This window comes from Zalophus californianus, chromosome 3 (assembly GCF_009762305.2).
Source record: "Zalophus californianus isolate mZalCal1 chromosome 3, mZalCal1.pri.v2, whole genome shotgun sequence".
Classification (NCBI taxonomy): Eukaryota; Metazoa; Chordata; class Mammalia; order Carnivora; family Otariidae; genus Zalophus; species Zalophus californianus.
The window spans coordinates 9,935,734-9,961,359 of record NC_045597.1 but is presented as its reverse complement, the minus strand read 5'-3'; the positions used below and the strand labels follow the sequence as shown (position 1 = coordinate 9,961,359).

The 25,626-nt window shown below is 36.1% G+C and overlaps 1 protein-coding gene across 7 annotated transcripts in view; it reads right to left on the bottom strand.

The window, feature by feature from the left end:
- FGF14 (fibroblast growth factor 14) overlaps window positions 1-25,626 on the bottom strand; it is a 610,229-nt gene that overhangs the window by 121,823 nt on the left and 462,780 nt on the right. For all 7 annotated transcript variants that reach the window (XR_003519363.2, XR_003519364.2, XR_004819992.1 and 4 more), the window contains exons 2-3: window positions 12,432-12,542; window positions 6,322-6,425 (exon numbers count right to left, since the gene is read on the bottom strand). Coding sequence is in view for 4 of the 7 variants with exons in the window: in XM_027591057.2 (XP_027446858.1) it covers window positions 6,322-6,425; window positions 12,432-12,542 (215 nt within the window). In the remaining 3 variants the exon portion in view is untranslated. The remainder of the gene's footprint in view (window positions 1-6,321; window positions 6,426-12,431; window positions 12,543-25,626) is intronic.

The following is a 25,626-nucleotide window of genomic DNA, read 5'->3' as shown; positions in this document are numbered from 1 at the left end:
GGGCAATATATCCAACTGAGTCATAATGTGGGAGAAACCGTAGGGAAACTTAATGAAAAAAGAAATATTTTTAAGCATAGCAAGTAAAGCTTTAAAATATGTGTAAACTTACAAACTGTTATTTAACACTTCATAAAAAGAAATAAAAATACTCTGACCAAAAGTATAATCATGTGAATAAGTGTGTGTATAATTTAAGCACAATACATAATTCTAATGAAACACACAAATATATATACACAAATTATATATACGTATATAGAGTCCCAAAAGGTGTTATTGTTTGTGCAGAAGAACATGCATGTAGACTTATAGATTGCTAGAAAAACAGAGACATTAATAATCATCTCAAATTTAATACCCTTCTTAAAGAAACTGACCTATTCAGAGAGCTGAGGACTGAAGGATGAAAGGTGAAAAATTCCCATTCTGAAAGGGGCCCCTCTGTGTAACCTTATCATTCAGAAAAAATCCGTGTAACCAGATCAACTTAGAATTCTGACTGGTTATAGTTTTGCCACCCTGCTCCCAGCGGGCAGACTATGAAAGGCTGGTCCCCAGGTGAACGGTCTTCAGATGCTACTGAAGCCCTTGGTTTAACGTCAGATGTTACTGATGGCCAGTGGTGGTCACTGTGGCTCAAGTGACTTGATAAACCCCATGCACTACTTACTACCTGAATAAAAAAAAAAAAAAAAAAAAGCCAGGAAGCATGGACAGAGTACCCTAGCAGCACTGGGAAAAACGGTGAGCAGTTTCCTGAGAATGGATGTCCATAGATGCTATTCAGAGATAGGACGGGTATCAGGGATGGCCAAAGGACTCACACAACACCCCATGAGCATAGAAATACAGGTGAATGACTGTGTGTACCTTTGTATGAGTAACTCTCAGGGAAGAACAGAAAAATTTGAGGGAAATTAGACACCATACTGTGAAAAAACAAGTCAGTTCCATTTCTAAGCCCCAAACTTGAGCAATGATCAGAGGAACAATGTCAAGAAGAAAATAGCATGTGCCATCCTGTTTTATTAGAGCTATCGACTCAGCAGGAAAACACGATTGATGGTAAAGGAGGCAGAGACTCTGAGGCTTTCCTATCTGGGAGGCCTTGGGAAGTTGAAGGAACACAATTCAAGACACGTAAGAGATGCTTGCTGGCATAGAAGTGGGAAGGCAGATCCACCTTTGTAGAAGAGGCTCAGGGAAATCTTTCTGAAAGATGTGCATATAATATTGGAAAACTATCTCATGTAGAGTAGATAAGACTTTGAGGTTCTTGAACATGCTTTTTCCAGAATATATGGCATTTTCCTTATTTTCCTGAATTAAAGACTGTTTCATCCCTCCCCCTGCCCCACGGTCATTGCGTATTGATAGTTGGGTTGCTGCATTAGTGAAGAGGCGTACAGAACTGCTTCACATGTCTGTAAACTTCAACTTAGGGGCAGAGGACGTTAGGAACACCAAGTATTTTATTTTACTTAGGTTGGGTTCTGTGCCTAGGTAGTCTATCTACCAACTCTACCCTTACTACCTTGGTCTAAAGCTACCATCCTCTCCCCCACCAGCCATTGTAATGTTTGCTGTGTCATTGTTGATTGTCGGCTATGGGCTTTTGACTCATCCACCAGTGGGCAGGTAGGGGCAGTAGGGGATCCTTATTAAACTATAGATTCCTGGGGCTCCTGCTAGATCGACTGAATTGAAATATCTGGAGTCTGATCCAAGGAATCTGCCTTTACCTCCTTTCCAGGTGATTCTTTTTTTTTTTTTTTAAGATTTTATTATTTATTTGACAGAGAGAGAGACACAGCAAGAGAGGGAACACAAGCAGGGGCAGAGGGAGAGGGAGAAGCAGGCTTCCTGTCGAGCAGGGAGCCCGATGCAGGGCTCGATCCCAGGACCCTGGGATCATGACCTGAGCGGAAGGCAGACGCTTAACGACTGAGCCACCCAGGCGCCCCTCCAGGTGATTCTAATGAGCCCAAATATTTACAAAAACACAGTAGCAGTGTACTTTTTTGATTCGTTTAAAAAACCCACATGAAAAAGGATTGTTTTCCTCTCTACTTGTATCACTTGGTTAAGAAACTCAGATGAAATATTAATCTCGGGAGAACACCAGGGCTGACTGCCTCCCCAGATGCCTGCATGTGGGTAACAGAAACATTTACAGCACCTTTTGGAATATAATATTCTCATAAATGTCTGCCCGTGGTAAGACAACAATAATGGATCTTTATACATCTTATGTATGTCAATTACCTTATCATTCAAAAAAACCAATCAGACTAAAACTGGAAGTTTCAACCCCCAAATTAACTTAAAGCATCCGGGGAAACTTCTTAATTTTACAGATGAGAAGGTTGAGAGGAAGACTCTGGGGCATGACGACACAGGTATTGGCAGGATCTGGGACCCAGGTGTTGCAAGTAAGCCCAGGGCTCTACCCACCACCAATCTCTTTTCCTTCCTCCCGCTCCCCTTTTTCTTTGCTCATATCAGAAACACATTCCGACTTCAGCTCTTCTTTCTCTTTGCCCAAATGATGAATACTCTTTTCCCTTCATCCTAACTTTTTCTTCAGTGTTCAGAATTTACATTCAAACCATGTCTCTCTATGGAGGATTTTCTTAGTCTTTCAAAGTCACAGGTTGTTTGAAAAAAAAAAAAATGTTCCCCACAGCACTACAGACAGTTTATAGTGGGTCAAAATACAATTTTTTCCCAAGCATCATATTGAACTAATTCTTTAACGTAAGTATTTCCTTGTCAGTTTCTGTTCGACGACCTTGCATCCTGTGCTCTACCTTTGACCAAATTATTGATACCTGACATTAAATCTCTTGAGATACATTTCAAGGAACATATTAGAATCACTATGACCACACAAGAAACGACTATTGTCATATCAAAGGAAAGATCCCATGGGGAACATGTGCCTTCAGCCTCAGAACTGTGGTTATTTACGTTTCAGACAAGATATCTTTTTTGTCTCCCCCCACCCCCACCCCAGGTGAAATTGTCTGACAAATTGAATATCTTTATTTGGACGGCAGGGGCTTATGAGATTTACTTCCAATACAAATAGAGAAATATGCACCTTGAGTCAAAACACTCGTGTGTTTTTCATTCAACAGAATTCATTTTGAACGATCTGAGTGTTTTATTGCCTACCTTCTAAACCTACGGATCCTCAAAAAAATTGGTCCCGTATTTGGCGCTAGCTTATACCATGCAAACATTAAGTTGATCTTTTTAAAGTGGGCATTAGCTTAAAACAGATTCCTTCATTTTCAGAACTTAAATCTTTATTACTTTTTTTTTTTAAACCTGAGGTTGACTGAAGTTTTCCTTTTAAAGCACCTTACTTCAAAACTTCTTAGTTGAGTTAACTATGTTTGGCATGGCTTTTTAAATTTAAATTTCAGGTGTTACATGTAAGAAATTTTCAGAATCTTAAACAGTGTATAGCAGTGTATAACATCAAACTTTTCCCAGATGTAATTTTCTATGATTTTTTTTTTAAATTTGAGAACCTCCAAAGGAAAGGGAGTATGTTTCAGATTATACTTCTTAATAACTGAAATGAAATTTGTTCCCTAGGTAACAATTCCTTAAAGGTTTTCATTACATCATCATGTGTTTATAACTTCTTGTTAGAATAGGTGCCAGACCATATGATGAAAAATGTCTGGCACATGGAAATAGTATAGTGAAACAGTAAGCTAATGAGTCAGACTAATAATGCTCAAATCCTGCCTTCTCTATTTACTAACTGGCAGACTGCACAGATTTTTAAACTCTCTGTGTATCAGTATGATTTTTTTAAGATTTATTTTTTAAATTTTATTTATTTGAGAGAGAAAGAATGAGAGAGAGAGAGAGTATGACCGAGGTGAGGGGCAGAAGGAGAAGCAGATGCAGGGCTTGATCCCAAGACTCCATCCTGGGACTTGATCCCAGGACTCTGGGATCATGACCTGAGCAGAAGGTGGATGCCCAACCAACTAAGTCATCCAGATGCCCCAGCATGATTGTTTTAATAGTATTTGCTTAATAGAATTAGATGAGGTAAGACTGTACAGTGCTTAGAACAGTGTTGGGCAGAGTGTACTATATAAATACTAGCCATTATTATTATTATTACATAAGTAGACCTATTGTTATTATATAGTATAGTAAATGTTATATCCTGGTATGCTATATTATTATTCTAGTAAACACTCACTAATTATGAAATAAATGATTGACTATAAAAATATATTCTTTTTACTGAAATATTTGAAGTTCACATTTCATTACATTGAAATAAACAAAGCACTTCAACTATGGAGTATTAGTAAAGATTGGAAATTGCATTTGGTTTGTATCTAAATCCTTTTCCTATGAGATGGCTGAGGATTGTAAGGGCCTGGCACAGGCAGTGGGACCTCTCAGGGTAGGGGATGGGCAGATAGAGTGCCTTTTACCAGATCCTGGATTCGGAGCAGAATCAAGATGGGAAGAGAAGAAAGCCCACATCTATAATTCAGGAATCAAGCCACCAGAAGGGAGGCCCAGATGTCAAAGAACTGGAGAACCAGGAGAGGTGAGAGTAGAGAATGGATGGGTCAATAACAAGCCTGAAATTGTTACTGAGACAAATCCGGGCGCAAGTGGTGTCACCCCCAGCTAGCCTAATGAGATCTGATACCTGGGCGGGAGGCTGCATAGACTGAGCCTTAGTGCCTTCCTCACTTCTATTCCTGCCACTCCGTTTCGACTGCACCAAACAAAACCTGTACTTGTATTTTCAGCAAAGACACATGCTCAAGATCATTTCCCTACCTTAAAAAAAAAGGTATACATGTGCTACCTCATCACAAAAAACAGAAAGCACCTCCCTCAGTAGCAAAAAGATAAAATAAACATTCACATGTCCCCTGACATCAACACATGTATCAGAGCACAACAAACAATGTGATAAACAATGTGTCCTTAACAGGACCTGAGAACTATAGGCTATGGCAGATGCTGCAGCTAATAATTTTTAAGCATCTCAAAGATTACCTGAGGGAAAAGAAAGAAACAAAAATAACAGAACAAATGTCAAATCAATAAAATTGACTTGTATCTGAATGAAGGCATCTCCAGAAAGTGATCTTTATCTGAATCATATTTTTCCTAAAAGCAGAGGGGGGTGGGGGGACAGGGAATTCTAGCTGGATCTTGCTCTTCGTATGTTGAATATTCATCTTGTGCAACAGAATGCAATTTGTATAATGTGGGGCCCAGGTCTGTGTGCAGGAACACCCTTCAGGGAACTCAGATGAAGCTTTCAGAATAACAAGAACATTTTCCAGCTCACCGCAGAGGGAATCTGCCACTCGAACTTCATTTTCTTTGATAGGATTTCCCTGATTTGCTCAAGAAAATGCCCCAGGGAATGTTTCTGCTTAAGTTGTGTGTGTGTGTGTGTGTGTGTGTGTGTGTGTGTAATGTCTGTATATATGTTTACATGTAGTTTTTTGATGATAATATTTCCCAACAACAGTTTTAAAGAATTTATATGAAGATGACATGCAAACCCAAATAAGAGCATTTTTCTTTGAGGCACCATGAATTTAACTTGTCAATTTCTGCTTCAAGGATAGTGAAAAGAAATACTTTCATCTAGGTCTCTATTGCTTGCTTCTGCGGCAGAAATTAATACTAACTACACTATAATGTATGGATACAGCACATCTGAATATGAATTATTTGTAAATAGTAAATATTCCAGAAGTCATACGGATAAAAATGTGCTCAACTTCTCATACACTAACACAAAACAGAAAGACTTACTTAGATTTAAATTCTGCAATATACATTTTATAATAGAAGTATTTTCCCCAGTAAAACATTAACACAACCTGAATTCCTAGTTTAAAAAGAACTACTCTCTTTAAATTTTCTTTTTTAGAATTCACATTAATTCTGTTTCTTTTTACAAAATAATCTTTTACAAGAAACTCTTTAAGACAAGTACATTTCTAAAGAGAAATAAAAAAGATTAACATCAACTCTTTCAAAATTACTCCATTTTCTACAAACTAGTTCATTTTTTTAAAAATATGCAAATATACAACTTTAAGAGGTAATATTACTCTTCTGCTTGATATACTGTTATTATCAAACCTTGATGAATAATGAATCAACAGCCCTTACAGCGTTGTAGTAGAGATCAAATATTAAAGCAAAAATGGCAGAATCAATAGACACAGATCCTTTTCATTTTGTTGTTGCTGCTACTGCAAGCATTGAATGAATGGCCAATATCTTTGGCATGTTACTTACTGATGGGTAGAGGTAACCTTCTCCATTCATGGCTATATACAACCCTGTCTTCACTCCCTGGATGGCAACAACGCGCAGTCCCACTGGTATGAGGTTGAACAGTGCTGTAAAGATAAACATAGCCTGTCACAAACGGGCCGGCAGGAGCAAAGCCTTGCCATCGCTTTTCCCTCCCTCATTCTTTTATTTAAAAAAACAAAACAAAACAAAAAAACATCATCTTTGTTACAACCTTCTGAGAAGTTCCAATTAATTAACTTTTATTTCTCTTTCTAATTAAGATGTTTCTGCAATGGGTAAAATTAGCACTTGAGCTTCAATTTGTACACCTTAATGGTCTGCCTATAGCATTCCAAAGAACTGATAGAATAATAAACAGAATCAGGCCTGTAATTCCAATTCCAGGATCACAGTCTTTGACATCATTTGATACCAAAGGAGATCAGATGTGAAGATTCTCAAAGAGTGGAATTTAAAAAGTCCAAGTTGAATGTTTATTCTGGTGTTTCATGCAGAAGGTGTGCTTTATCACTGCAATGTAGGACAGGCCAGAAGTTAAAAAGGTAATTCCAAAATGGAATTACTCTTGCTGAACCAGTGTGAGATGCCAGCAGAGCCCAGAAAAAGACATGCGCCTGTCAATGTGCTCAATTTAGAAAGAACTAATCATACTGAACATTTTAGAGAGACATTTCTTTACTAATATCTCCTAGAGCTGTGAGTGATAACTAAAATAAAAGAAGGAAAAGTGTTCAGTTTTACCCATCTAAGAGATAAAAACTCACTTATAGTTCCATGTTTCATTTCTTCCCTTATCAACAAGGAAAATATTTTTATATATTTTTTACATAGTACAGAGAGTAATGTTATCATTGATTTCTTAAAAAGTCTTAACATTCCTTTAACACGTTTCCATGCCAGGGTTATATGTTAACTCTTCAGTTGGTATTCTAGCATCATTCTTAGTAATAGCTGCTTGATGGTTTGGGGGACTTTATTGTAGATACGTTTATAAGGAAGTTAATTATCCACAGTGCTCTTATCTGCTTATCTTATCAAGGTCTTAATTGAAGACTAATTCCAAGCAACTGTACCAGGCCAAAACAGACAACGACAACATTGAGATGCTGAAGTGAACAAGTAAACAAAATACCTGAGGTTTAGGTTCTCAACTGCATTCCACAAAAGACAAATAATTGGGAAAACGTGGGCCATGTTGACTTCAATCTATGGGTCTACTCAGCACATAATTAAAAATGGACTTTATAAATTCACTTCTATTTAATTCTGAGGCACCACATGCATTGTCAGAATAGGTTGGGGGAAAATTATACCTTTTTCTTCAGTTATTACATGTTACTGATCCCAAGATCTCAAGATGTCTGTGATGAAAGGAACATGGCGGGCCATGTCCGTAGATAATTATCCCTATAGGAATACTCAGAGGAGTGTATATGGTTCAGTGGCTGTTAGCTTTCACAAAGCAAACTAATATTGGGCCATCTTCCATGGGATTCTAGGGGTTTATGTTACGGAAGAATGAGGCTTATGCTTGCTCACTTCTATCACTTAAATAATTAACATGAGTGGGAATCATTGAGCAGTATGAGGTACTTATGTCATTGTAACTCAGTATTCCTTCTTCTTGGGAGAGGGCCACTGGCCAATTAATTCCACTTTTGGCTGGAACACCTGAACTGTCCCAACTCCCTTATATTTTGAAAGTGTGGGCACCGTATAACAATTTCTGATTGATATGCAAAAGTTTTAGAGGAAAAACATAATTGTATGACTCTCCTTGAAAACTATTCTAACTTAACCCATTCAAACTTAATTATTCTAATCTTTATATACTCTTAATGGTATTTGTAGGTGCCATATATCTGATATAGGCCAGATGTTATAATTCTAGAAAGTAAGAACATATGAAGTCACCAGAACAATGTGGTATAGGAAAGAGAAAAATTATAGATGATAGTCTAAAATGACCATACAAAAAATAGGTTTTTTTTCCTAGGATTTTGTTGGGACCTGAATTATAAAATGTCAGTTATTATCATTTACAGAATGATAATACAAAGTGAATTCATATAACCACTGTCATGTGGAAGCCCATTCAGAGCTGACCATAATGAATCCATGGTGCTAATTAAAACGACAGATACCCACATTGATTGAGACATCATTGTATTTTTCCTTTTGTATTTTATATAATTATAAAGCAGTGTCACAAAGCCTAGGGGAGTCAGAATAATAAGATGCTCATGTTACTTTGTTTGCTCTGTGGGACTCTAGTTTTCCATATAATAGTGATTTTCAACCCTGGCTATACTTAAAAACTAGCTGTATTCATAAAAGAGGACACCCATGCCCAATTGCAGACTAATTAAAAGTAAGAATCTCTGGAAGTGAGGTTAGGGTTTAGGGCATAAGGAATTTTTTTAAAGCTCCTCAAATGACCCTAAAGTACAGCCAAAGTGAAAACCACCATCCCAAGGCCTGTGGGGTGGTGGTCACAGTGAGCGATGGGCAATTTTTACACATCAAATTATCAGGTAAGAATTTCTAAGATGAGAGGACTTGATTCATGTGAGTTTCTAATATTACTATAGTTCCTGGCATATTGATATTTCTATAGTCCTATTCCACTTGTAGCATTTATTAAGTCTGGTAATGGGAGCAATTAAGTTTAAGAGCACAGGAAGACCTCATGGCATCCCCAAAAGCAAGTGGAGGAAAAGAAAATCACCCCTTAATCAAATGCCATAGTTCATGGTAATGCTAACGTTTGGTAGTAGATAGATGGGAAGCTCTAAGAGTTTTAAACGAATATACCCCTGAAAATGAGTCTGGTGATGTAGTAATCTGGGTGCTCATTTCTTCCTGGGAAAGATCTTTGCAGGGCACATGGAAGCCAATAATAAGCAGTCAAGTTGCTACAGTATCTTCTCTGTTTGGACCAATCATCCATCATCAACCATCATCTTGCTATTTTTCCTCCCAGCGATTTCTAGATCTCTGGATCTAGAGGACTTTAGTGTCGGGCTCACCTGCCTGCTGGCCTTTCTCTCTCTTCACCACTCATCTGAAAATTTTTGACAAAGGCAGCTTAGTAGGGTGGTTCTGACTTTACCTAGTTCTAAATAAGCTCATGTTTAGTTGTATGGTATGTGTCCAACTCAAATCACGAAGATTTGAAGGTTCAAGCCTCAGTTTTGTTATTTGGTAACTTTTAGGGTGGCATCATGGTGACTTTTAGGGTATTTCTCCTTATTTTTCCTACTTACAGATGACTAATCCTTGTTTTGTATTCAAAGAATTATCAAAAATCTGGAATGCATGCATGAATTACTACATCACACCCTAATGCAAACCAAAAGGGCAGTGCTCCCATTAAGACCTTCCTGCCAACATCTCTAGAGCTCCTCCCCTTTTTATAGAATACTGTTCATGGCTTATGATTTCCTCAAGACTCATAAGACTGCTGTAATGAACCAGAGAAAAGGAAATCATCTTAAATTTCACCTAAAAAATAACTGTGGTTTTCAATTGCAATGATGGTACCCAAAAGTCGAGTTATTTAGTAATTCTCATGACTTTTATAAACCTGCTGTAGTCCCGCCAAGTTTTATTAAATTTTAGGTTCATACAATTTTTATAGCCTTTTGGGGAATCTTTACCTCACCCTGTTTTGCTCTCTTCTGCTGTGTTATTTGCAAATGTTGAAATGGTAACAAAACTAACCTAACTAGCTAAACGTGCACATAAAATGCAACACAACTTGTAAGAAAAGCAGCTGAGGCACATAGTGCCCCTTGAGTTCAGGAGCTATGACTTGGTTCTGGTTTGCTTGGACACAGGAGCTCCTGTTCCCTCTTCATTCCTCACCAGCATTTAGGGGGATTAGAGAGAATTCCAAGTGTTGTCCCAAGATTCTTGTTCCTTCTAATACGGTCACATAGCAGGAGAAAAGAAACCTCATACATTTAGAGAACAGAAGGTTTGTGTCTCTTTCAGCACCTCAGCTTTCCAGTGTAGTGTTGAATATGGTTCAGATAACCAGATATAATTACGTGTGTATGCATATAATGTCTACATCTGCACTTTCACAGTTTAGAAAATATTGTGCTGCTTATTGAGTTTTGAAGCAATATGCTGTAAAAGACAGTGTCTACCTAACACTTCTTAATTCAGAATTGATTTCCAACATTAAAAACAACCAGCTTGTTTGCATTACAAAAACCAAAGAAGGAGGTAGGAAAAAGTGCATGAAACCTTTGAAAGAAATTATTTTTCTAAGAAGTCCAACTAAGCAGCATTTTCATATAGCTATGGTTTATTTCCTTTCTTGAAAACTTTGTCAAAGGGATGGTCTCAACCTCTAAGTCAGAATGTCCTAATTCTTGCAGTGATCAGTTATGGAAAACTAGTCCTCATGCTCCCCCGGACTTTGGCTGAAGGAAATCAGAGAACATTGAAGACATCAGAACTTTTGAATCTTTAGAGTCCTTGACCCCCACAAGTATAAGACATAAGAAAAAGAGAACACCGTTTGTCAAAGAAGGGGTAAGGAGTTAAAGATAGAAGAAAATGAGCAGACATACATGTATTAGCTTGAACCAGAAGAAACTGACATTTTTACAAATCAAAGATGGTCAAGTCCTTATGCTTTTAAAAAGTTCTACCTAATAGCAAAATCCCAACAAGTAAACAGTGGTTGACATCAGTCTTACAAGTAAAAATAACTTCTCTTTCTTCCTTGTGTTTGAATTGCTTTACCTTCTCTTTCTCTAAATAGAAGAAGGAAATGACAATGACAAAAAAAAAAATCAATGAACAAATATGATACGGAAAAGTTTAAAAGGACAAAAGGGTTACAAAGTAGACACAAAGAGAGAAAAAGATTAGAAATTGAAAAAGAGGAAAACGCAGACAAACAGAAAAATTTTAAAGTTGAAAGAAAAATTTAAAACGAAGCAAGGTCCAAAGTCTAAAAAGTAAACACAATGGCTGGAAAAATATTGACATTTCACATAGTGACACCAAATGAAAAGCAGTCTAGTCTACTTCATGTTATTAGCTATTCTCGGTGCTATTGAAAATTTGATTACTAGAATTGAAAACAGAAAGTGCCTATAATTTGGTCTTATGTATTCAAATCCTCTCTTCTTTTCATGGTATGGTGCTCTATATATGAAGGGTAAGTGCTAAATGGGTGAAAAGATTCATATCCATTCCTGATCCACTAGTAATATGTGAAAAATATTTCCAATAAAATCAGTTTTTGCTTTTCATTAATTCTCCTGAGCAGTGGAAAGTGTCTATTTTAGAACTGATATGCTAAATTAAAAGGAATCTAATGCCAGTATAAACAGAAAATGGGAAAGGAAAACACAGACAATTGAATAAGGAGGGACATCAGAATGAAAATACAAAGAAAAGTTAATATATTAAAAAACAGTAAAATGAAGACAGACACAATGGATACAATGGAGGGTCAGTGGCTTTTCAATTAAAGGCAAATCATTACAGACCCAATTCTGTAGAGTAGTAAAACATTTTGTACAATGTATTTAAAGGCACAGAGCCTTCATGTCCTCTCTATAAAAGAGATACTATCTTTTCCTGTTGAATGCAAATTTGAAAAATTACATTTCTATTCTTTGAAACAACTAATCCTTATAGCTCTTGAATTTCCACAGTTATCATTAAAAAGCTAAAGGCCTGATGAAAATATTCCCAAGGTAAACATGGATTCATCTTATATCCGAATGCACTAGTGTACTTACTTGACTTTTGTGAGATAAAAGGAACAACATTGCTGGATCTGCCAATTGTTTTGAGAAGAGAGAGAGAGAGAGAGAGAGAGAGAGAGAGAGAGAGAGAAACTAATTATCTTAAAATGACAGGCTTCTTGTGTTACTCCCGTTCATGTTTTCATCCATGTGGTCCAAGTAAAATCGTAAATGACATCCTGGCGTGTAACATTTGTAAAAATGAACCAACAAACCAACGTAACAAATATTTGTAAGTGTAGTTCAAAAAATCATTTATGTAGCAGCGTATCTTCTACCAACGGTGTTAACGGGTGGCCTGAGGTTGTCACTTACTAGAATTAGTGCTGTCATCCTTGGTTCCATCGAGAGCTCCATCGGGGTGCATTTGCAAGTAGTAACCTTGCCTGCAATATAACCTGGTCACTATACCCTTGAGCTGGGGATCTGAAAGGCAAACATAGTTATCATAAGCCTCACAACGTGTCACGATAGAGTTTCTTATTTCTTTTTTCTGATTCTTTTCTTTTCTTTTTTAGAAGAGGGCATTTGATAGGAGTAGCACCTTTGACTCTGTATCTCCCAGATTCCTCTGTATTTATCAAACCTGGCACATACTAATCATAGAAGGTCAGAAGCTGCATTTGTCAGCTGCAGAAAATGGATCATTTTATAAAACTAATGTGTGGATTTAAATGATTAATTAAAACAATTAAGCTACTGAATCTATTAGTTTAATTATTAGTTAAATCCTAAACTAATTAGTTTAATATAATTCAGGACGGCCATACAAGAGTTTGGCAAACTTCTGGCTCTAAGAAACCTTATTAAAGGCTTTTTAATGGATTTTTCTTTTTACTTAATTTGACAAGTAATCCCAAAAGGTGAAAAAACTGTATTTTTTTTTTAAATCAAACTAACATTTTGATATGCATTCTTAGAAAAAAATCCCTTTATGGAGAATGTTTCTTTGATGTGTAAAGGGGTCACCCTAACTGGCATGGAAGCATCTGGTACTTATGCATGACCCATAGAAAAATGGGAAAGTTGATTTCTGAGCTCAGGGTAAGGCACAACAAACCTATGCTGTGAGGTCAGCTCTGTGGCCATATTCCAGACAAATTAGACATATTAAACTAATTTATAACTAAAAAGGAAAATGAAATTATTTAACATGGTTTTGATTCTTAACCAAAAGGGCCAAGGATAGAGGACCGTGGAAGCTTATTAAAACAAAAGGGGAAATTTATGGTAACAGACTTCTCATTTGATGATTCATTGAAAAGATAACCACTCAGGTGACCCAGGCTTTACAAAGGGCCAGTTGTACCTTTGAAAATAAATATTTACATGTAGCTTTTCAAAGGCCATCCCTATCTCATGACTAGATTTGATGTTGGACATCATAGCCCTCGCCAGGGAAACTGGCACCTCTCCACAGCTGCTGAATGGGACATACAAATGCGATCAGATCATGCTATCAAAACGGTAGAATGCTACAGAACGATGAAGCCTACCATCTTGTAATTGACAGAAAATTTGTGGATTTGCCAACTGGTGAACACAAAAAATACACATGCCAAAAAAAGGCTGTTCCAAACCAGAATACCCTTAGCCTTTTGTTTAATGCTCAAGAAATTAAAGAGAATGTCAATATCTATTGTTATGTACATACGATATAACTAATAATTTGAAAAATGACTTTATGGTACACAGATTTTCTTCAAAGATTATATGAGAATGGAGAAAATCTGGGGAATAATGCATGAACACCACAGCATCACATCAGTGTGACTAAATATAATAGAATGTAGATGCTTCTAAAAGGCTAGGATTAAAAAAAATCTAAGTGATTACTGGGATTGTGTGACATATGTTCCTTATTCTGTAGTATATACCTTTAAAAGTCACACAATTCTAAGATGTGCATTCGTGGAAAAATTACTCTCGCACCTTAGTCTGCCCATCACGCAGTAAAATTTGACTGGGCTACTGACTGTCTAAGTATCAAGGGCTTCAATTATTACGTATGCTGCAGTTTATTTATGCTCTTCACTGAAAATAAGTGGCATGGAAAAGAAGAGAACAAAGGTAAAAAGGTGGGTTCTTAATTGTCGTGAGGACATACAGAGGATTTCAGAGATTGACAATTCTTCTGTAAAACCTTTATGTTCTGAATAACTTACTTTTAAATTCTACATTTTAGCTTACTACATCTTCGGGACTTGAATTAAGTGGGTCAGGCAAGGCAGTACAAGACGTACAACCCCCACAAGCTCCCTTACACTTAAACAAAAAGAACACTTTTTTGGTTTTGCTTTTTCTATGATCAAAAAGACAAGGGATAACAAGTATTGATAAGAATGTGGAGAAAGGGGAATCCTTGTACACTGTTGGTGGGAATGCAAATTGGTGCAGCCACTGTGGAAAATAGTATGGTGTTTCCTCAAAAAATTAAAAATTAAACTACCAAATCCCGTTGATCCAAGAATCCCACTTCTGGGTACACAGCCAAAGGAAATGAAATCAGGGTCTTGAAGAGATATTTGCACTCCCATATTCACTACAGCATTATTCACATTAGCCAAGATATGGAAACAATCTAAGGGTCCATCAGTGAGTGAATGGATAAAGAAAATGAGGTATCTATATACAACGGAATATTATTCAGCTTTAAAAAGAGGGAAATTGTGTCATTTGTGACAGCATGGATGAAACTGGAGGACATAAGGCTAAGTGAGCTCTTCCCGACCACACCTGATTTCTGATAAGGAAGTATAAGCAAAATACAAAACTGTGTTTTTCAGTTCTCACTAAATTTCAAAGAAACATTGGTAACTATGTATCTAGTTTCCCATTATTTGATGTTGTCTCTTTAGAAACCATAATAGCATTGTGCTCTTCTCAGGTGCCAGGCACTATTCTTAGTACATTGCAGGATTAACTCATTGAACTCATCACGACTTACTTAACGGAAAGCCCACTTTGAAGATTAGGAAGTGGAGACAGAGTGATGGAGTCATTGACAAGGAACACAAAACTGACAAGTGCCCAGCTGGGGTTAGAACACGATCCTGCCCCCATAACCCCTAAACTACGTGGCCTCTGGGAGTTGAACAATTGACCTGAAACTTTAAAAAACCTAAAATAAAATGCAAACCAATTTTATTTTTTCTTTTCAACTAGGTTTTTAAAGATTAACCACGGTGTATCTAAACCCAAATCCTGCATACTTGGAGCTGAATCTGTGGTTTAAAACAATAACATGAGATTAGAATCAGTGCTTGAAAACCTCTTCTATGATCTGCCCGCTTTGCCATTGGCCACATTGCCAGTAAATCTCCACCCGTGCAATCCTCACCAAGGTTGTAGATCTAATATTGTAGGCTTAAACTGGTCTCGTGTCATTCTCCCTCCTCCACCAACTCCAGCCAGAAGGTACTTATACCCCGACTCAGTGACTCATGTGAACTGTCTCAGAGGCTCAGATCAACACCGCGTTTGCCTTTGTCATTCCACCTAAACAGTTGCCAGTTTCCTGCAGATGCTGCCTTCACAATCTCCCTTATTTTCCCTCCGTACTATTTTCACTGCCAGCAGCACTTCAGCCCCTCTTGGCCTCTCCTAGGTGGTCATCCCACCTGCAGTGTGCCCATTCCAATCCAGCAGATGTGGAAACATGCAGTGGACTATTAACACGCTCTGCAGCAGCGGGGGGGGGGGGGGGGGGGGGCCCATTTTACCTGCCGCGCCTGGTTTGCTACTGCTCCAAGCCAACCCTGCGTGTAGCCCAGCCTGGGTCACTGGGGGCTGCCTGAAAATATCCCATAATCTCTCACATTTATCATGTCCCCTTAACCTTCCCTGTCTCAAACATGCTCACCTGCATAAAGATGCCTCCTTGCCCATCTGTGCGCACACACCCACATGCATACATCTTTGCATACTTAACTCCACCTCCTCCTTCTTAAGTTCAGCTCCATCAACTCTTCCTCTGGGGCACTTTCCTGACACCTCAGATGAGTTCAGATTCCTCCTCTGAACACTTTTATGGCAGCATTCTTCATAGGCATTGCTCATTTTTAAAACATCAAAATTCTTTCATTTTGAAATGTTTTTAATACATTAAAAGTTGCAGGAAATAATATAACCTACATCTATGTACCCACCATGGAGGTTAACAAGTATTAGTATTTTGCTTTATAATTCATAATTTGAATTTCACATTTATTTGTGCAATTATGTGATTGACATCTGTCTCCAAACTGTACTGTAAGTTCCATGAAGAAAATCGAAATGTATGATATTGCTCACCATTACATCTCCAGGGTCTAGATAAATAGAAGTTGGGCAATATATGTTTCTTGAATGAATGCTGACTGGGTTAGAGGGCAATTTATCTAGTACTTTCATATATTGCTAATAAGAGTGAAACTCGGAACAACAACGTGAAATCCAGGATGGCAATAAAGCCTAAAAAATATCCAAAAGTTTTGACCAGCTAATTGTATTTTCTAGACTTCTAACTTAAAAATAAATCCTCAGGTTTATAAACTTTTGTGTAATGACGTATGTGTATATAATATGAGCATGACTATGTAAAAAATATTATACATGGGGGAAAATATGGGAAAGAATACACCAAAATATGAAATGTAAATATATTTTGCTGGTTACTAGAATATATATTTTTCAACAGTTTATTATTTAAAAACTTTCCTATAATTTTATAATGAAAATGCAGATTTAATATTAATGCCTTTTGACAAAGGATGTGTAAAGATAACACTTCATACATACTTGCAATTAATATTGCATATATATATGCAAATAACCTAAATACATATTACTGTTGTCGATTAACTGGTTGCACCAAATTTCCAAGGATTCCATGTATTAGTTTCTCTTTGTGCTTAGTCACATATCCACAAAACCTTCACTATGATCCTCACTTATAAAATTGGCCATTGTGCAATGTGGCCATTTATAGCTTGAGGTCACTCTGGAAAACAAAACCTTTCCTCAAAGCCCCAAAGTACAAAGCCAAATAATCATAACAAACATAAAACAAAAGAAAATGAAACAATTTTCCTGAGAAAACAACCACATCAGTTATATGTGGTCAGGCAATGGTATGACTAAGTTTCTAGATCTACTGTGTAGAGGAGAACAAACCCTCCATGTTCTCACTCTGCAGCAAGTCTCAATTTCAGCCTAATATGTGCTGGACAGCTCACTTACATGTATTATTTCATGGCGCTGTGAGAGAAACACTGACAAAAGGGCCCAAAAATATCTCACATGACTGCCAGAATGGACAGGACCCAGTCTGGGCAGCTGCAATAGAAGCACAAGTCTCTCAAAAAAGAGCATCCAAAGTGGGCTGTCTCTCCCCAAAAAGGAGGGGGGGAGGTAATGGATTGCAGCACATGAAGACCCAGTATTAGAACTTCCTGTTTGATCATCACCTTCAAAAATGAAAAAAGGAATTAAGCTTTGCTAATAGTTAACATGAATTGACTTCAGAGTCTTCAGGGTCACATGTCGCATGAGGTCCTTGAAGAACCTGAGGCAGGTTGGGGCATCCTATAATTCTGAGGGGCTGGCACCATGACCCTGGCTGCCAGTCATTGTTCCCAATGAATGCTTTGCAATATGCTGAAGTTTATACCTTCTAGGGTAAGAAGATGTATAAGTTATATTATCTAGTTTAACTAAAGTTGAGATATTTTAGGGAAAAAAAATCCAACAGAGATAGTATGGATTAATGGTAATACTAAAAGAAAAAAATCTAACACCAAGAAAATAGCAAAGGTGACTAATCCTCCACATGGGTTATGTGGCTAAAAACAAGTACACAAATAAATAACAAAAGCAATGATGACCTACCTATTCAGATCTAACATGAAGTCAGCCAAAAGTATTTGAAAATGTTAGGACATCTACTATGATAAAAACAGAACATCACCCCAAATGAATAGTATGCCTTGAGATATTAAACAGTGAAAATATTACATGTGTGAAACACGCTTATACTGAGGTACATGTTCATTTTTTTTTCCATTAAACTAATAGGATAAGAAGGTTTGGTGACATTCTTCCAGTGAATGTTAAATATAAGCCAATGCTAAATATAAGCCCTACAAGAACAAGGATTTTCTGTTTTTGTACTGATATATCTGAAACCCATACGACCTTGACTCTCAATTAATAACTGAAGGAAAATAAATATCTGAAATCCCTCACCTACATTTTAGCTAGCCATATAAAAAATGCAAGAATATTTTCAACTCATAAAACTGTTAGAGTCCTTTATTCTTTCCTAAAATATTTATGCATTCAGAATATTTACTCTGCTTAAGAAAATATGAAAACTTTGTCTTAATTATCCTTTTTCCTTCTATTTTCTCTCTTGTTATGCTTACTGTTTAATACATTTTGTTTGCCATTTTACTAAAAATGTTTTGAAGATACTCTTTGTCTGAAATTCTCTACTAAGTATGCTTTCTGACATTAATTAAAGTAGAAATAATGAAAGCTAATGTGCATGTGTTTCAAGAAAAAAGTGTTTCATAATATATTAGCCTCAACCCTCAAAACTGAAAGAAATGCAAATCAGCTCAACTGCCTTCAGATACAAGAAAAAAAATACCCAACATTTTTAATTAAAACAATCACTCTCTCAGAAGTGGGTTAATTTAAATCAATCACTGTCACAAATTGTTTCCATGCAATGTGCAGACTGACAAAAGAGAAATCGGGATAATTCTTAGAATGATGGATATATTTTTAATCATTATTTAAATTGAAAAATGCACAATATGGCATGTGTTTTTATATAGCAGATATAAAAATGTATACACATCACACATATACCATGCTTGTCTATACATAAGTCTCAGTACTTGTTGGTTATCAGTGCACGTTCTTAAATGTCTCTCCTCTATTAGCTATGGAAAAATCACATGTTTTTTATAGGGTAAAAAGCAACTTTGGGAATAGACATTTTTTTTGTGGCAGATCTAATTAGATTTTGGCACTCCTAGTAGCAGAAAATAGCATTGTGAATAATTTACCCAAAGCCATAAATTATCATATAATTCAGCCATAAAAATAAACCATATCAGAAGCTCTTCCAAAGGGCTGAGGAAAAGGGTGGGGTGGGGACACTAGGAAAATTATGAATAAGCTAAAGTTATGTGAAAACCTGCTATATCTTTCTGTTAATGCCATCCTTAGGATTGCATTCAATGTCCTCTGGAAATTGCCCCCATCACGCTAGGAACTTTGTTTCAGCTATTTCAGAATGGTCCCTCAATCCACCACCCCAATCCAATGCATTACTATGTCTGTTAAATTTTAACTGTTGATTCTGCAGCCTAGAATAGGCTCTCCACCTCTGCCTACCAGAATCTTATGTTTGTAGGGACTAGAGATAGAATCTCGCATAAAAAAACAGTTCTTGCCCTCAGAGAGCTTGCTATCTACTGAGAGGAGTAAGGGAGAATGTATAATATGATTTTATGCCAATTAGTCATGTCTGAAACTATTGGGTTTTTGTGTCTTCCTGCCCTGCAAATACATTACAAATCCCTTGATAATTTGCATCATATGTTATTCAAAGTAGTCTATCACTATGCTTTGCACAGAGCAGATATCGCACACAAATACCTAATGACTGAATTCATATTTTGTCTTTAAAAGAATCTATATATAAGCCCTAAATGGCATTCAAGGCAAGATGGATTTTTTTGTATCTTATTTAAGAATTGGAGGAGCAGAGTAGGCTTGAGATAAAGATAAATGTGGGTTTTGAAATGGAAACACAAATAATTAAAAAACAACTGTTTTCCAAAACTATTTTGGCCAAAAAAAATCCCTCTTAATAAAGTATATTAAGGAAACAACAGTGGGTAGAGCCTCTTCTTGGGGAAAACATTTGAGAAGATGACTAAAAGGAAGGCATGCCATAATATCCTGCTTAATATTTGACCCTCAACTCTAAGGAACAGATAGACCTAAGAGTGGTTCTTGGGATTCCTAATGCAGGGTTGAAGCCTCACTAATTTTGTGAATCTCCAGTGTCTACAAGCTCCAAAAGGAAACACATCTTCAGAACTCAGTTAAAAACACCCTCTTCCAATACTATTTTCCAACAAGGTTCTCTAATTGCAAGATTCTAACATATTAGAGATACATTGGTCCTCCTATGGCCCCAACATAATTCAGCAATGGACAATAAAATCTAAAAATGTTGGATCTACTGTTTCCCTTTATTTTTTCATCACTTACAAAGATGAATAATTATTAAACATTGTGTTTTCTGGTTTGCTAACTTATTCCTTCTAAATTGTAATTATATATTTAAAAATAAAGTATAAATGTTAATTATATAATTGCAAAAGACAATATAAAACATTCTTGTGCATATTTAAAAAAGAAAAGCATGTGGGGTGCCTGGATGGCTCAGTCAGTTGGGCATCTGACTCTTGATTTTGGCTTAGGTCATCATCTCAGGGTTGTGAAATTGAGCCCCACATCGGCCTCTGCACTGGGTGTGGGGCCTGCTTAGGACTCTCTCTCCCTCTCCTTCTGCCCCTCACTTGCATGCTCTCTGTCTTCTCTCTCTAGAAGAAAAATATGTGTCCTTCAGTGACAACATTTGGGATTCAAGTCAATCATTATTATTATTACATCTAGAGAAAGCTTTGTTGATAATATATTCTGTCATGGATTCCTAATTTATGAATTACCTCATTTCCTCCTGGCCAGAACACATACATGCATATGCAAAGAAGCAGTATGCTCTGTCTCGTTCAGTGTGCTGATATATCATTCTGTGTGGCATCTGCAGTACTTATGAAGTACTTATATGAACACATTATTCATGTTCAGATTCTTCATCAACAATATCAAATACTAAAAGAAACTACTTTGAGGATATTTTATACCAACTCCTTTACATTAGCCTAAGTATCAGGAACAACCATGCTGCTAGCTGACTGAGAGCATAATATTTCCTATATTGCTGAGCAAATAACTAAGCATTTTACTTAAATTTTCAAATGCTATTGTCATTGGAAGAGTGGACTCTGAGATCCTTCAGTTTAGTTGCTATCTAAATGACATTTATTTATTTTTTAACTCTAAATATACATTTTGGTATTTGTGTTCCTAATGCTGTTTTCAGATAAGTACATTAAAGGAGTGTTCAAAATCTTAGCAATATGTTTGCAATAAATACTTTCTAGTTAAATTATCAGAATATTCCATGTTTATTGAACTAGTCTCCAAATGTTCAATGATAAACTTTTTTCTATTTTTTAATTACAGGAATTTTTAATTAAGAAAACTACTATTGGCAATAACTGCTACAAACCTCTTTTGGAATTCTGAAAGGAATCTGTGCCATCTTGAAATACTCACAAGTTGGAAATTTAACTTATGATACTTTTTTCACAATAAAGACACACACACACATACACACACACACACACACACACCAAATGGCAAAAAGTGGGGAAAAAAAGGTTTTACTTGGACATTTAAGTGGACAAAATCACATTCTTTAATTTTGATAATCCTTTCACTTCATGCTGCTCAACCAAAAAGCCATTTTATACTTATTACAAGATAATGTGTAATTGCATATTATAAATATTAATCATGCCTCTCACTGTGTTCTTCATAAAGTTTGAGGCTAATCAAATGTAACTGAATGGCTTGAGGAGCAAAGGCCCAAGAGTACTATTAACATGTGCTAATATCTCATAGTCAAATACTATCATAATGAACAAATTTCGATGCTGGAAATATGACTGAAAAATAATATGAATGTTATATGTACCACAGGCCATAATCTGAGAGAACTGAATAATTGTGAAGACTTTCTTTAAAAGTGACTTCAACATCTGACCAAGATAGAGTAACAGGGACCAGAAGTACCCTTTCACATGAAACAATAAAGAACTGACATACTGAATTTTGCAAGATACTGGACATCAGGAAATGAAAAACAGTAGTCCCTGAGTGATGGGAAAGAAATGAGGTGAGTCCTATTTCCTGAGAGAGGTTCCAAGGCATGGGGAAGGAAGGAGAGCCCAGTGGACTTTCTAAATTGAGGAGATTAAGCTGAGAGTCCAGGGAGACCAAGGTAGATGGTATCCAGAGTACTGGAGAAGAGAGAGCTGCTGAAAGAGACAACTTCCAAGATCTGCAGGTTTACGTGAGAATTCAGCTCTGTACCAATCTGCAATTTATGTAAGGAAACTATCCCAGGCTGAGGAAAACCATGTGAGAGGATTTGAGGCAACATTGCCACAAAAACACAGAGAACTGGAAATACTGCCTATTCCCATGAGTCAGACTGCAAAAATTCATAATTCATGGGGCATTGAGCAGAGTATAAATAGGGTCTGCCTCAATAGTGGAGAAAAATTAGCCCTAGACTGAGCACTGCTTCAGTCTCACCTAAACAATTCTAAAAGCAAAGAAATAAGAGAAGCAAATAAATAAATAAATAAAGAAAAAAAATTCTAAAAGCAAGAATCAAAAAGACTATACCATTTCAAAGGAAATTAAGTGCATCCCAGAATAATCTCAAGAATATTTATGGGAATACATAAATTTTGAGCTCCCAACAAAGTAAAATTCAAAATATTTGGAATCCAATCAAAAATTACCAGGCATGCAAAGAAGCAGGGATATTTCACCTGTAACAAGGGGAAGAATCAATAAATCAAACTGACCTAGAACTTCCTCAGATGTTAGAATATTAGACAAGGGCATGCAGTCATTATAACTGTATTCCATAATTCAAAAAGTTAAGTAGAGACATAGAAGAAATAAAAATGACCCAAAATGAACTTCAACAGATGAAAAACACAAGTTGTAAAATGAAAAAAAAAAAAAAAGACATTGGATGAGATTAATTTCAGACTAGGAATTGCAGAAATGCAAAGGATGAACTTGAAGACATAGCAATAGAAATTGTTCCAAATGAAGCCCACAGAGAAAAAATAATTAAACAAACAGAGCCTCAGTCAGCTGTGTGATAATTTGAAGCAACAAAAGGTGTGTTTAATTGGAGTCCCCAGAAGAGAGTATCAAGAGGACAAGAAGGAAAATTGAAGAAACAATGGCTGAAAAACTTCCAAATTGTTAAAAGTATAAAAACAAATATCCAAAGAGCTTAACAAACTCTAAAGACAAGAAAAATGACAAAATACATCAAGGCACATCTTATTGAAAGTACTCAAAACCAGATAAAGAGACAATCTCTTTTTCCCCCAGAGTCAGGAAAAACACATTACATACAGAGGAATAAAGACAAGAAAGACAGCAGATATTTTGTTTGTAACAATTCAAGCAGGAAGGCAATGGAGCAACATCTTTGAAGCATTGAAAGAAAAAATATCCTAAAATTCCAAAACAGTGAACATATCTTTCGAAAACAAAGGTAAAATAAAGATGGTTTTAGACATCCGGAAAAGAAAGAGTGTATCATCCGATGAATTTCATTACAAAAAGTGTTGAGGGAAGGCCTTCAGGGACAAAGAAAATGATAACAGATAGAAATAAGGATCTAATCTAAGGAATAAGGAGCACTGACAAAGGTAAGCACACCAGTCAATACATACATTTTTTGTTATTTATATCTCTTTAAAAGATAATTGACTGTTTAGGCCAAAAATAATAGTGCAATGTGAGATTTATAATGTGCACGAGTAAAACATATGACAACAAGAGAGGAGAAATGGAACTATACTATATGTACTTGAATATAAACCATATATGTTATTAGGAAGCCCCACATGTAGTTTAATGTTCTGTTGATACCATGTTGAAATTATTAGTAATTTTTTAACCATAGGCCCTGCATTTTCATTTTGCCCTGAGCTCCTTGAATGATATACCCTGTTCTCATCTTAGATATGACACCAAAAGCATGATCCATTGAAGAAAACTTTGATAAAGTGAACAGCACAAAAATTCAAAAATTTCCTCTCTTCAGAATAAACTGTTAAAAGACTTAAATACAAGTTATAAGCAGGGTGAAAATATTTGCATACTTTATACCTGAATAAAGGCCTGTATCCACTAATACATAAAGACTTAAAACTCAATAATAAGAAAACAAGGATTCCAATAAAACAAATGCACAGAACTATAGAGCATTTTATCAGAGAATATTTGTGGATGAAAAAGATGTTCGCAAAAAGAGGAACATCACTAGTCATTGGGGAAATGAAAATTAAAACCATAATGGGTTAGAGTTACACATATTAGAAGATTAAAATGAAAAAGAATACCAGACCAATTTTTGGCAAAGATGTGGATAAACTGGAATTCACATACACTAATGGGAGGAATAGAAAGTGCTCCAACCACTTTGGAAAGCTGTTTGCAGATTCTTAAAATGTTGAGCATAAACCTGCCAACATAATCCAGCCATTCTACTCTTAGATATTTACCCAATAGAACTCAAAGAATACGTCCATACACACCCTGTATGTGAGCGGTTATTTGTAATTATTTGTAATAGCTGCAAACAGGGAACAACCCAAATGTCTATTTGACAGATGAATGGATAAACAAACTGTTGTATAGCATACAATTGAATACTATTCAGCTAAAAACAGGGAATGAACTATTGATAAATGCAACAAAATGGATGGATTCCAAAATAATTGTGCTGAATAAAAGTCACATGTTTCCATTCATACAATATTCTATAAAATTTAAACAAATATAAAATGACAAAAACAGGATCTGTGACTTCGGAGATTGGTGAAAGGCAGGGAAGGGCAGGAGGTTAGGAGTGCCAAGAGGCATAAGGAAACTTTTGGGGTGATAGACATATTCATAATCTTGAGTGTGATTGTACTTGTTTATGTCAAACTCATAAAATTATACACTTTAAATATGTACAGATAATTTTATGACAATTATACCTTAGGGGAGCTATTAAAAATAAAAACTAAAGGATAAAAAGCATCAATCAATATTAATAAAAGACAAAAGAGATTTCAGGGTAAAGAATCTTACAGTGGATAAAAACAGATTATTTCATAATGATTAAGGCATCAGTTTATTAAGAATACATAAGAATCCTGAATGTTTATGCATCAACTGACAGAGTTTCAACTACATGAAGCAAAAATCGATGTAGTTTCAAGGAGGAATAGAAAAATATAAAATTATAGTCAGAACTTTCAGCTCTATTCTTAAAAAAAAATATGTGACAAATATACAGGAAATCACTAAGGATGTGGGGGGGGAGTCTAATGCTTAGAGTGTCATATGTTAAATTTAATATACTCTGTTAAATCATTATAAACTATGATTCATTTTTCCTTTCAGAAACTAGAAATGGGATTTCCTAAACATAAAGAATCTGAAAACTACTATTTGACTCATTCATGGGATTTTTCACAGCCAATCAGACCTATAGCAGGTCATATTAATTTGCTCTCCAGCTGTTACTACATCATCTAAAATTGAGTATTAGCATGACAAAAAGTATGATGTT